The sequence below is a fragment of the Marmota flaviventris genome, chromosome 19, assembly GCF_047511675.1.
Source record: "Marmota flaviventris isolate mMarFla1 chromosome 19, mMarFla1.hap1, whole genome shotgun sequence".
NCBI classification, from domain to species: domain Eukaryota; kingdom Metazoa; phylum Chordata; class Mammalia; order Rodentia; family Sciuridae; genus Marmota; species Marmota flaviventris.
In genome coordinates, this window is record NC_092516.1 from 22,831,783 (window position 1) to 22,845,903 (window position 14,121).

Below are 14,121 nucleotides of genomic sequence, written 5' to 3' on the forward strand. Positions count from 1 at the left end.
AACACCCCCCCCCACGGGCCCCCCTCCTCCTCTCAATTCTCTGCAAAATGGACTGGACCCTATCGGGTCATTCTTACCCCTCCCTCGGAGACCTGCCTTGAGGGCATCCCATGTTGGGTTCATAACTCCCATTTAAAGCAGTTTTCTCTGCCCTTTATACAGTGACATCCACAGGCCCCCTCAAGCTGCCTTTCTCCACTCTTCCTTCAGTCTCTGGGGACCACAAGGCATTGCAGACTGTGAGGACCATCCTTCCTTTTTCATTATGGCCCTCCTCCCTCATTCTGCACTCACCTCCCAGGGGGACCGTTACCAGGAGTTACCATTCCAGTTTCTAGGAGACTTACAGCAACTTGCTCAAACCTTACTGACCACACAACCCCAGACTAATTGTTTAGCTGCTGTGGTTCTGCAGAATCCAAGGGGCCTTGATCTTCTTACAGCCCCAAAAAGGTGGACTTTGTCTGTCCCTACAGGAGGAATGCTATTTCTATGTCAATCAATCTGGTATAGTAAAGGACAAGACAAAACAACTCCAACAGGACCTTGAATGTCAAAAACAACAGCTCGCCTCAGCTAAAGGAAAACCAATCCCTCACCAAAATTGGGCCATGGGGACAGCATTCCACCAAAACTCAACCTTCATCATAGCTCCAGTGATTCAAACGCTGCCCCGTCTCAGCAGGAAGCAGTTATAGAAGATTGACCTATATTCCTGTTCCCTAAGGGGCCCAATATAAAACAAAAAAGGGGTGATATAAGGTCCTTTCTTAGTATCTGGATGGCCACCTTAAGTGATGGCCACCACTTTAAGGAAAAAGTTTTGCTTTCCCGCCCAAGGGCCTTTCTGAGAAAGGCTCAACACCCCTCATACCAAACCCACCCTTAACCAGGGGCATTAGAGTCTCAGTGGCTGGTTAGGGTGGCTCTGATTCCTGAGCCTGCCCTATAAAAGTCCTAGAACTCAAGCCTGTTTTGCCCCTCTCTCCTATAGAGAGATGGCCTTTATTGGTCAGCTCTAAGAAATGAACTCTGTGTGCATCTCTGCCTGGTCTCCGTCTCTCATTTCTCACTTACCTGTCTCTCATTCCTCACTTTCCCTTCAGCTAGAAGAGGAGAAGCCCAGGCTGGGATTCTGCCCATCAGTAGGAACAGGGGGCTTTTAAAGAGGTGGTTCAAACGCCACATTCCACGTGTTCTCTGTCTGGAGTTGTAAGTCACTTGTTAAGTTGGGAGATAAGTCTCAATGGCAGAGCAGCAAGGGCTGTCCTCAGCATAAAGTGGACACTGCTACTGAAGGGAAAGTAAGGGACGAGAGATGGGTAAGCAAGAAATGAAAGACAGAGACCAATTCATTTGTCAGAGCTGACCAATAAAGGCCATCTCCCTATAGGAGAGGCTTGGGTTCTGGGACTTTTATGGGGCAGGCTCAGGAATCAGAGCCGGGTGGGCCCTGATGAGGAAGGTTAGGGGTGGGGTTGGTAGGAGCGAGTGGTGAGCCTTTCTCAGAAAGGCCCTTGGGCAGGAAAGCAAAGATATTTCCTTAAAATGGCAGCTGCCACTTAAGATGGCCGTCCAGATGCTAAGTAAGACCTTATAGTTAAAATCACGTTTTTCCTGTGCTTGGAGGTTGTCAAATTTCTTGGAGCTCCAGATTTATAATTTTTAATATTCAAGTATTTTCATCTCCACTTTCTCCTTTCTTCTCTTTCCATTTTTTGGGACTCCTCTTACCTGTGTATTGCGATGCTACTTAGCGTATCCCAATGCGTGTTTCTTCTTTGTTCCATTCTAGGTAATTCCTCTTTCTATGACTTTATTATTTTCTTTTCCTATGACTTTAACACACCAATCTTTTCTTCTCCAGTGTCTAATCTTCTGTCAATCTGACCTAGTACCACAGGTCTTGTAGCTTTTAGCTTCAGTTTGGTATGGGTCATATTTATTTCTTCCCTGTCTCTATTTAACTTTTTTTTTAATACAAAATGATGATTTCATAATTTCTATAATACTTAACTATTTTTTATTATATGGGAATGCTATTGCATATTAACATTTTTATTATGAAAAACACATATAACAATAAAATATATCATCTCAGCCATTTTTAAGTATATTGTTCATTAATGTTGATTTTTTTTTTTTTTTGAGGTGCTGGGGATTGAACCCAGGGCCTTGTGCATGCAAGGCAGACACTGTACCAACTGAGCTGTGTCCCCAGCCCCGATATTGATACTCATATATTATGGAACAGATTCCACAACTCTGCCAGTTTGCAGAAGTGTCCTGTACGCATTGAACAGTCACTTTCCTCCGTCCCTCACCAGCTCCTGGTAGCTGCTGTTCTCCTGTGTCTGTGAGTGGGGCCAGCACACTGCCTCATGAGAGGGGGTCAGTGTGTCCTCGGTGGCTGGCTATGTCACTCAATGGCCTCAGGGCTTCCTGCGTTCCAGCGTGGGAGGATTTCCTTCCTTTTCCTGTCCTCCTATTTTACGTGTGTCTCATTTTGCTTATTCAGTCCTCTGTTGAGGACGTTTGAAAGATATGGCTGTGCAGACCTTTCCTTGGGACCCTACAGGTCTTGGCCTCCCCGGGCTCCTCTCTTCATCTTCTCACCTGGAGGGTCGGCAGACCCCGCCTCAGTCCTCCTCCTGGCCTGGTGTCCCTGGGAGCTGCTCACAACAGCAGGCTGCATGGCTGCTGAGCTCATCTCTGCCTCCACCTCTCAGCTGCCCTCATCCTTCACGGAAAGCCCCCCTTCCACAGGTTCTGTATTTTGGTTTTTCCCTCTAGTTTGACCCCAGGACCTCATGAACCCTAGGTAATGCTCTACCACTGAGCTATCCCCCAACCCCCTTTTTTTGTATTTTACTTTGAGACAGGATCTTGCTGGACTTGAACTTCTGTCCTCCTGCCACAGCCTCCTGGTGGCCGGGATTGCAGGTGTGGGCCACCATGCCCAGCAACATTTTGTCTTTTTAACTTTTTATTTGTTTCACGTGTGATACTAAGTCAGGTCCCCGGCGTCCTACTCTGGCCAGGGGCAAACGTTTGGTGGCAGATGTTTAATAGGTAAGGTGGGGCGTTGGTGGACTTACCTTGGTTTAGACCTCAACCTGTCACTTGCCGTAAAATGGGGAGAAACTTTCTATGTCCGCATTTCTATCTGATGCCTTCCCTCGCGTGTTTAGGACAGTTGAACTTGAACGCGTCTTTCTTGGTGTGCTCTGGCTGCTGTAACAAGGCACCACAGCTCGGGGGGGGGCCCATCAACCACCAAGTCCTCTACTCAGTTCTGGAGGCCGGAGTCCAGGATCAAGGATCCAGGGGTTTGGTGTGTGGTGCGGCTGCTTCCTGGGTCACAGATGGCCTCTTCCCACTGTCCCTGGGATGGACGGGCTCCCTGGGGTCTCTCTTACCAGGGCATGAATCCCACTCAGGGAGGCTCCACCCTGGTGACCCCGCGGCCCTGCATCCAAATAACCCCACCTGGCGGACAGGTGTCCACATTGAGTTTGCGGGAGCCCAGCGCTATCCCTTGCTCTCCACAACATCCTCTCCTTCCCATGACAGGGATGGCACCCTGACACTCAGCCACCCTCCCCTTAGAGTCTCTGTGACTCTTCTTCCCCTATCTGCCCTGCTCCTTCACAGCAGCCTGTTGGCTCTACCTGAGTTCACACCCAGCACCTGTCCCTGCCTCCTCTGCTTCTGCCTGGACAGTGGACGGCCCCCCGGTGCCCCGCTCCCTCCCCTGGGCTCCTGGTCTGGGGGAGCTTTTCAAAGTCAAGTCAGGCTGTGTGACTTTTGGGACTTCTCCAGGGGGTCCCATTCTTTCAGTGTCTTCCCTCCCCGTGACCTTTGCTGTGGTCTCCCACACAACTCTTGCCCTCCTGGCTCAGGACTCTCCTGTCATGGAGCTGCTCTGCTGTGGCCACCAGCTCTCTGTTCTCCTAACCCCAGGCACACTCCCGTCCTGCTGTGCCCTTTGCTGCCATGGGGCCCAGGTGTCCAGGGGCTCGTCCCTCCTTCCTCACATCTGCCCACATTTCACCTGCTGCTCTACCCCGGACCTAGGGGGTCCTGTGGGAGGCCTTGTTGGGGGGTGTGGTCCCCAGCACGATGTCTCCAGGAGGTGGTGGGACCTGAGCCATGGGGTGGAGTGGTGGCAGGTCCTCAAGTCCCTGCCTCTGAGAGGCACAGTCAGATCCCAGCCCCCTGCCCTCTCCCTTGCCCCCCACCGTAGGACGAGCAGTCTCGCTCTGCCATCCGCTTCTGACATGGTGGCTGCCTTTGCACAGGCCCAACACTGGGGACAGTCCACAGTGGGCCGAACCTTCCAAAACGTGGTCTTGGAAGCTAATGGTCACAGGGTCTGCTGCACAGCTGAGCACCCCCTCCTCACGGCGACCACGCGTTGGAGGGCAATGTCTCCTGCTCCCCCCCTCTGCAGCTCCGGTTCCCTCCCCCAGTGTCCCCGTCACCCTCTGACAGGCCCTGTCGGCTTCCTCCTGACTGTCCTGTCTGCTCCGTTCTTGGACTTCTCCCAGCCTCCGAGAACTGAGGGAGCACAGCCCACGATGCTGGGTGGACAAGAAGGAGCCAGACCCCATCTTGTGACCCCTCGTGGTGGTCTGAACCAACACACTGTGGAGAGCCCAGGACCAGCCCTGCACCTACGCAGGCCGCTCTCCACAGACAGGCTCTCACTGCTGTCACCAACAGTGGCCGTCCTGCTTCCAGACAAAGTGGAAGACGGGAGGGAACAGAGAGGCACTGGAAACCCCAGCATGGAGCCTGCCTGAACATGAGAGGACAGTGAGGAATCGAGTGGGGCTGAGGTCCTTCCATGAAGAGCCAGGAGCAAGCAGCCGTCACCGGGCCCTGCGCAGCACCAGGCTCCCTGAGCTCACCTCCGGGTCGGCACTGCACTGTCCCTGTTCGGCACAGGAGGAAACGGAGTCTGGGAGAGGTCAGGTCCAAAGGCAGGCTGGAACCAAGCCAGGCTGTCTGGCCAGCGCCCTTGCCCTGTGCAGAGCTGGCCTGTCTAAGTTACCCGCAGGACAAGCACCTGCCTTCCCGTCCTGGAGTGAAGGCACAAGAGTGACAGGGGTCACCGGCCTGCCCGCTGCCCACTGCCCGCCCCTCTGTTGGCTGACTAGGCTGACCAGGTGTGCCTGGCTTTGGGCATGCCTGAGCCAGCCTGAAGGAAGGCCACAGGGATGGCAGAGCCCCAGTCCTGCTGACCCTGGTGGAGAGTGGGTGACACACCAGGCACAGGCCTCACCACCCACAGCTGCAGAAGAGCCCCGCTGGGTCACCACGCTGCAGCGTGCTCCGTGGCTGGCTGCCCATCGGGGAGGCAGCGTGGATGGAGGCTCAGCACTCTTGGGTGGGCTACTTAACCCTCCGCACTCAGTCAAAGGTAGATAGTGACTCCCAGGCCCTGGGCATGAGGAGGAGTGGCCTGTGCTGAGTCTGACTGGCTCTGAGTGCCCAACAGGATGGTGCTGCTAGCGATAGGTAAGGCCCTGGGGCCAGGGCAGGGCAGGGCGGTAGAAGTAAGGAGGGTAACTTTTAGGACTATTATTTATTTGGTGCGTTTCAGGAGCCAAGTGTTCCACGTGTGTACCCCCTGCCATCTGTTGTCGTGAGGCCGAGTATGCAATGGCTGTCGTGATCACTGCCGTGGTCCCCTCATGCAGGGGACACACCGGACCCCTAGACTGCAGGTGCCACCACCCTTGCCCACCCCCTGATCTTTCCCAAACACCTACGGAATAGCCACACAGGTCAACAACAGCTAATGTAAAATAGTGATTATGTCAATATACTGTAATAAAATTTATTTTAAAAATTTACTTATGCTGAGTGCAGGGGCACACGTCTGTAATCCCAGCAGCTCTGGAGGCTGAGGCAGGAGGATCACAAGTTCAAAGTCAGCCTCAGCAACTTAATGAAGCCCTAACCAACTTGGAGAGGCCCTGTCTCTAAATAAAAAATAATAAAAGGGCTGGGGATGTGGCTCAGTGGTGAAATGCCTCTGGGTTCAATCCCTGGTAGCAAAACAAACAAAAAATTCTTATGAATTGCTCATTTCTAGAATTTTCCATTTTATATTTTCAGGCTGTGATTGAATGCAGGTGAGAAAAGTGAAATGGTAGAAGGAACCAGGCAGGGGACCAGCGTATTGCCTCTGATAGTCCAGGGGCTGGACGGCTCCCTCGGAGGGTTTTGTCCTGGTGCCTGGGGCCCTTCCCAGGCTTCCCCATCTCCATCTTGTGCCTGGGCCTGGAGAATCTCTGGCTGGGGCTGCCAGGTTTGGGACTGGTGGGCATCTACAGTGTGACTGTGCCCCCAGCACCGTGGTCTAGAGGACGCTGGGTGGGTAGGCTGGCCCAAGGCCCTCGGGGCTGCAGCTCTCTGGGGTGCGTCACCTGTTGTGGCCCAGGACAGAGTGACTTCCCGCAGTCCATTCACAGACCACACCCCAGGCCAGCGCGTATTCCAGGTGGGTGGGAAGTAGTTCAGAACCCAGAACCCGGCTTTTTACTGTCACTCTCACCCTCTCGGTACACCGGCCATCGTGACCATTCTATAGGGAAATGAGAACACCTGCAGATTTGCCCAAGGCCACGAAGGGGGTCGCCTGGGCCAGACTCCTATCACGGCGCGCAGACCAGCCACACGGGGCTTGCTGGGCACTCCTCGCAGGGCAGACAAGCCACACGGGTCTCCCTGGCGCAGGGCCAGCGGCAGGCACTGCCGGGGCACTTCTTGCTGGGAAGCACCTGCAGCAGGCCCAGTAGGCAGCCTGCCTGGGAGGGCTGATGGGAGGAGCAGCCCCCGCAGGACCAGTGGGCTCCAGGAAGGAAGCACCTCCCCAGTGCAGAGCCACGTCCTGCTTGGTCGAAGGCCACGGGGCAGTCCTGTGTGGAACACTGTGACTGTCACCACGTGCCTCCCACCAGGCCCCTCGGACTCCAGCAGCCAGAGAAGGAGGATAAACCCAGGAAGCCTCAGGTGTTCAGGGCAATGGGACAGGCAGGGGCTGTGCCTTGGGGCTGGGAACAACCATAGCCAGCCCTGCTAATGAGCTAGAAGATATCCCACAGAGGCCCTGGTGGCCACGAAGGGTTCCCAGGTCCCCATGTGCTGGGGTGTATACCGTGTGAGTGCATGGGAAAACCAGAGACACCTGGGTCTACACAGCAGGCAGCTGGGAGGGGCACTCAGCAGCCCACAGAAAAGGCAGCGTTTTGCACCTGTGGACACTGAGCAAGCTGGAAGAGTCCACTTGGATAGTGAGCAAGCTGGGAGGGTCCATGGGGACAGCGAGCAAGCTGGGAGGGTCCACGAAGAACACAGCGTCTGTTTGGGAATCCAGGCAGGTGCCTAAGTAGGCAGGTACCCAGGTGGGCACAGGTGGGCACAGGTGGGCAGGTGCCCAGGCAGGTAGATGCCTGAGTGGCAGGTACCCAGATGGGCAGGTGCCTAGGCAGGCCAGTGCCCAGGTGGGCAGGTGCCTTAGTAGGCAGGTACCCAGGCAGGCACAGGTGGGCAGGTGCCTAAGTAGGCAGATACCCAGGCGGGCACAGATGGGCAGGTGCCCAGGCAGGTAGTGCTCAGGTGGGCAGGTGCCTAAGTAGGCAGGTACCCAGGAGGGCACAGGTGGGCAGGTGCCCAGACAGGTAGATGCCTGAGTGGCAGGTACCCAGGTGGGCAGGTGCCTAAGTAGGCAGATACCCAGGTGGGCACAGATGGGCAGGTGCCCAGGCAGGTAGTGCTCAGGTGGGCAGGTGCCTAAGTAGGCAGGTACCCAGGAGGGCACAGGTGGGCAGGTGCCCAGACAGGTAGATGCCTGAGTGGCAGGTACCCAGGTGGGCAGGTGCCTAAGTAGGCAGGTACCCAGGAGGGCACAGATGGGCAGGTGCCCAGACAAGTAGATGCCTGAGTGGCAGGTACCGAGGCGGCACAGGTGGGCAGGTGCCTAGGCAGGCAGGTGCTCAGGCAGACAGGTGCCTAGGTAGGCAGCCCATGTGGGCAGGTACCCAGCTGAGTAGGTGCCCACTCAGGCAAGTACCCAGCTATGCAGGTGCCTAGGTATGCAGGTACCCAGGCAGGCACCACTTGAACTTGACCCTTCTCTAATCCCCACCCTGAGCCACCCCTGGCTGTCTCGGGTGCCCTGAGGCACCTGCTCTCTTCCACAGGAGCTCCCCCCCCCACCTCTAACACGCCAGGCGTGGGGACGCCTCCTGCCCCATTAGTCACACCTTCCCTGCCCATGGGGTCAAACCTGGTGTGTGGGGTTATCTGTGTCCAGAGCTGGTTCCTCAACCAGGCCGTCAGGGGGCCAGGGCAGAGGGTGTCACTCATGCTTGTGACATCTGCATCTGACAGCTGTCACCACAGGTGAGCAGAATGCAGGGAGCCTCCTCAGCACTGCTCTGGAGGCCTGGAGGCTCGGGGACCCATGCAAACCCACCCCGCTGGGCTGGGGGCTATTTTATTCAATGGTTGACTTTAAAAGTCATTAAAAGTAAATTAATTTTAAAACGTTTTTGAAGCTTCAAATAACATGTTCATTGAAAATCTTAAATACAGAGTATACAAAATTAAATGTTAAAAATCCTTTCTTCTAATCAATTTCCCAGACACAACTATCAGTACAATTTTTGTTTTACTGATATACATAATTCATACACCATACAGTTCACCCACTTAAGGTGTACAACTCATTGTTTAGGGTTGTGTAATAATCCCCCCAAAATTTTAGGGCATTTTAAAAATATATACATATTTTTAGTTGTAGGTGGACACAATACCTTTATTTTTATGTGGATCTGAGGATCGAACCCAGTACTTCATGTATGGTAGGCAGTGCTCTACCACTGAGCCACAACCCCAGCCCCATTTCAGGGCATTCTTATCTCCCCACAAAGAAACTGTTTCCACTGTCAATCCACTTCTCTGGCCCCGGCCTCCTCCTAACCTTTACCGGCCACTCATCCACTTTCTGTCTCTGTAGACTTGCCTATTCCTGGACGCTTCATGTATGGAATCATTCCAGATGTGGTCCTGTTATGTTAGCTTCCTTCCCTTAGGGTCATGTCTTGAGGGTCATCTGTGCAGTAGCATTTGACAGTACTTCATCCTTTTTTATTGATGAATAGTATTCCACTGTATGAATCTGGAACATTTTGTTTATCCTATCATCAGACACTACTTATGTTGTTCAGATCACCTGGGGTTCAATTTCTCTGGGACAAATTCCGGCTGAGTGACCTTGGGTAAATCAGTCTTTCCAAGCCTGCCTCGATTGCTCCAATTACAAAATATGCATAGTTGTGGATCTACTCATAGCGTGTCATGATCGTCCTGCGACAGTGTCAGCACCTGTGAGCAACCTGTGGCGTGCCCAGCACCCTGTAAGGGTCACCCTGCGGCTTACAGCCCGGGGCTGAGGCCAGAGGATCACAAGAAGGGCAGATGGTGGGCTGCCAGGGGCAAGGCCCTGGGCTGCACCCCAGCTCTGTGAACGGTCCTCTCAGAGGAACGGGTACTAAGTACTGGCAAAGGTCGGGACAGGAAAGCATGAAAAGCCCCCCGACGGCCTGGACTCATCCTTCGGAGACCGCTGGCGCCGCCTCACTTCCCAAGGGGAAAATTCCAAACACACAAAAAGTAGTGAGATGAGGACCCTAGCCTCCACCCGACTCTCCCTATCCCTAGTTATTTGTTTTCTATGCCCTTTTTTTGGGGGGGGAGGTTTGAACCAGGGCTTAACCACTGCGCCACACCCGCTGCAGGGTCTTGCCGAGTCGCGATCCTCCTGCCTCAGCCTCCTGAGCTTCTGGGACTCCAGGCGTGTGCCACCGCGCTGGCTTGCCAATTTTACATAGTTTTATTTAAGGCATTGTATTTTCCACGTGCGATACGGCGATTACAGCGCGCCATGGTATTTTCTTTCCCCCTAGTGCACATGCGGCACATTCAAGTATGGAGAATACCAATTGCCGCGGAATTCGCTACAGATCTGGGCCCTCCCATGTTTCGGCGTGTGTAACTGAGCTACCCCTGGATCGCGCTGCTTCCTCGACTGCAGGAGATTTCTTTAACATTTAACCCAACTAACAAGCAGAAAAGCGCAGTGCACTGCCCACTCTCCCGCCCCGGGCTCCCGGCTTCCCCACGCCGCACAGCGCCACGAGCCCAGCCTCTTTCCTGGGAAGGGTCCCGCGGCTGCTACGGCTCGCACGGGGCCGGCTTGTCAGAGCTCTAATGAAACCTGGACCGCGCATACAAGGCCCAGCCACGGACGGGGCAGGACTCTGGCTGGGCGAAAGGCAGAGTCCACCCGAATCGCTGGGGCGCGCGCTCCCGACGGCTCTGACGCGCAGTAGTGCGGACGGCGTGCGGCGCCCGCCCCCGACGTGCAGCGCGAGGTCCGGCTCGGCGCAGCGCGGCCCTTCCGGCGTGCACCTCGCGCTCCCGCCGTGCACCGCGCGCTCCCGCCGTGCACCGCGTCCCTCCCGGCCTGCATTGCGGCGCGCGGAGCCCGAGGCCCTTCATCGCAGAAGCGGCAGCGCGGCGAGTGGCCGCCGTCGTGAGGCCGGACAACATGGAAGTGTAAGCCGCCCTGGGACCCTGGCGGAGTGGGCAGCGCGGCGGGGCGGGGCGGCAAGCCCCGGACTCCTTGGCGGCGGCCTTCGGGTCCGCGGGCCCGCGACGCGTTCCAGGTGCGCGGGCCTCCTGCTGCGTGCGCAGGTGAACCGCGCGTCTCAGACCGTCCCCGGCGCGGGCGTCAGTCCCAAGGCCCGATGGGGGGACCCGAGCCGCCCCTGCAGCCCCTGCTTTTTTCTTTTGACACTGTGTTCGTGCAACTCAAAGAGAAAGTTTCCCGAACCAACACTTGTCCGGCTGCGGTACTTTGACGTCATCTGTTACTGAAAAGTGAAAGTTTCCCGAACCAACACTTGTCCGGCTGCAATATTCTGACGTCATCTATTCTCTTACTGAAAGTATCGACCCACCAAAGTTTTTAACCCACTCATGAGGTCTAAACTGTGACTTGAAAGACACCCGTAGTCTCCTTTCTGCAGATTCCTCAGATCCGGGGACACTCAACATGGCACATAAATGGCGCAGAATTTGCTGGGGAATTATAATTGCACGTCCTCCCATAGTCTTTAAATCATCTTTGGGTTACTTACACAGTACTAGTAAATGCTATGGCAGTAGTTGTATTGCATAGGGAATAATGACAAAAGTGTGCACAAGGTCAGTATGGACACTTTTTTTGCTAATATTTTTGGTCTGCACTTGGTTAAATCCAAGGATTCAGAACCTGCAGATCAGGAGGGCTGACTGTATAATACACTAGTCTGAAGTTGTCATTATTATTTCTCCCTCTTCTAGAACATTTTCTGGCAGCATACAAATTTGCTCTAATTTGTCCAACTTAAAAAAATCTCTTGTCCCCACATTCATATCTACCTGTAGCTCTGTTTCTGCTTCCCATCTGCTTTCTGCTTGGGTTTTGAAGATTAACTCATGGGTGCTTTATCACTGAGCTACATCCCCAGCCCTTTTTGTGTGTGTGTGTGTGTTTGAGATAGGGTGTTGCTAAGATGCCGAGTGGGCTTCAAACTTGCTATCCTCCTGCCTCAGTGTCCTGAGTCACTGGGATTACAGGTGTGTGCCACTGCACACGCCTACAACGAAATTTCTTAAAGTGTTGTTTATCCCCTTATTCTGTCCACCATTCTGTTGGACTTTGTTTCTGTCTACTAAAATGGCTTCTGTGAAGATGGTCTGAGCACTTCATCTTGTCAAATCCAAAGATTCTTTTTTCTGGCATCAACTGTCTTGATCACTCAGCAGTTGATAGACAAACTAGAAACTCTATGACGTGCACTCCTGGACTTCCTTGTGCATTGGACTACTTCTCAGCATCTTTTCCTGTCTCTTCCCTTGCTCTGTGTCTAAATGTTGAGATATCTTAGGGCTTAGTCCTGGAACCCCTCTCTTCATATTTGCTCTGTCATTTTACTCATCCATATGCTAATGGTTCCCCAAAGTGTATTTCTGGCTTTTATCATCTGCCGGATTGCTTAGATTTAATAAATAAATAAATAAATAAATCTTCCTCTTTCCTCACTCCTAACAGCCAATTTGTTATTTATACCTTAGAATGCAATTTGAATTTAGAATACATTTTGAATGCAATTCCTTTCCACCTTCTCCACCCAGCCTTGGAGTCCATCTTCGGTGGTCTGGGTTAGCACTGGCCTTTTTGGCTTTCACCCTTGCCACCCTTTCCATTTTATTCTCCACACAACAACCAAAGTGATCTTAAACTTTAGCTGGACCAGGTCACCTCCTGCGTAAAACCCTTCAGTGGCCTTCCATTGCACTTAGAGGAATATACATCTCTTGCTGCCTTAACCCAGCCTTATCTCTTGCCACCCTCCCTTCCTCCACCACACACACACACATGCTTCCTGCTTAATAGGTAGTTCCTGTGCCCTTCCGAGCTCTTTCCTGCCTCAGATCTTCGTGTTGCTCTTCTTTCTGACTGGTATACTTTTTCTCCTGCTCTTTCTCTTATTCAGGTTGAATGTCCCTTTTCAAGGTTACCCGCCCTATTTCTTCAGTCCAAAATAAGTCTTCTTTTTTGTCTCATAGCTGCTCGGTTCACTTTTCCCTTAAATAATTGTAAGTGGTAATAATAGAAGGTTGTTTACTTCCCTAGTCCATAAGGGCTGGGACTGGTATCTGTTCACCTAGTGCTTAGCACTGCATCCGCCACAGAGTAGGCATTCAGAAAATGTGTGTTGAATATAGAAATATAACAGTGTTAGTTTAATAAATATAAATTAACTGGCTAGCATCCTGACTGGTGGGCATATAGATTTTCTGATTTTCCTAAGTGAAACAGATGAAGTTAGTGGTTTTTACTCCTATAGCAACCTAACAACTTCTCCCAAGAAGTTATTGGCTTATTGAAACCATTCAAGAAATTTTCAGCTATCAACTTATAGAAAGTGAAGTCTGCTGGGGTAGATAATGTGGTTTGGTAGTGGAAGGATCAAGAGGCCTCACTTCTAGTTCTGTGTGGCCTCAAGCATGAGGTGTGACCTCTGGCAGTTTGGTCTCCAGCATCTTCAGTAGAATCCTGAGACTCTGAGGGCACTCCAGGGACCTGAAGTGAGGAGGCACAGGGGAAAAACTTATCCTGAGGTTTTTTTCTTTTTTCTTCAGTTATGATGTAAATACCCACTGAGTAAATAACACACATACATATTTCAGAAGTTTCTTAAACATGTATGTTTATTTATTTTTAAATTTTTGTTTTTGGGTACCAGGGATTGAACTCAGGGGCACTTGACCACTGAGCCACACACAACCCCAGCCCTATTTTATATTTTATTAAAGACAGGGTCTCATTGAGTTGTTTAGTGCCTCACTAAATTGCTGAGGCTGGCTCTGAACCTGCGATCCTCCTGCCTTCACTTCCTGAGCTGCTGGGATTACAGGCATGCACCATTGCACCAGGCCTAAACATGTATATTTATTTGACCAAATGATAATTTAAAAATTTCTTGACCAGGCAGGGTTGGGGGTATAGCTCAGTAGCTCAGTGGTACATCACTTGCCTGGCATGAGGCCCTGGGTTTAATCTCCAGCTCTGCCAAAAAATTAAACTTCTTGATCATTGTTAGGAAATAATGTCTCAGGTAAAAGGACATAAAGTAGTCACAGCAAGTTTAACAGCTCTATGAGCAAACAACTTTTTTTTTTTTTTTTTTTGTACCAGGGATTGAACCTAGGGATACTTAACCACTGAGCCACATCCCTAACCCCTTTTTAAAAAATATTTTGTTTAGAGACAAGGCCTTGCTGAGTTGTTGAGGGCCTGGTTAAGTTGCTGAGACTAGCTTTTAACTCATGATCCTTCTGCCTCAGCCTCCTGAGTTACTGAGATTATAGGCATGTGCCACCATGCCCAGTATGAGCAAACAGCTTCTTGACCATTGTTTGGAAGTGATGGCCTTAGGTAAAAGAACAAAAAATAGTCATAGCAAGATTAAGAACTGTTCTTTATGAGGCATTTAC

At 52.2% G+C, this 14,121-nt stretch overlaps 1 protein-coding gene across 2 annotated transcripts in view; it reads left to right on the top strand.

The window, feature by feature from the left end:
- Positions 1-10,529: 10,529 nt before the first annotated feature.
- Crcp (CGRP receptor component) overlaps positions 10,530-14,121 on the top strand; it is a 34,718-nt gene continuing 31,126 nt past the window's right edge. Inside the window, exon 1 of one of the 2 annotated variants that reach the window (XM_027948626.2) lies at positions 10,530-10,632. In XM_027948626.2, the coding sequence (XP_027804427.1) occupies positions 10,625-10,632 (8 nt within the window). In that variant the 5' untranslated portion in view covers positions 10,530-10,624. The remainder of the gene's footprint in view (positions 10,633-14,121) is intronic. The other variant, XM_071605808.1, reaches the window with a different exon arrangement.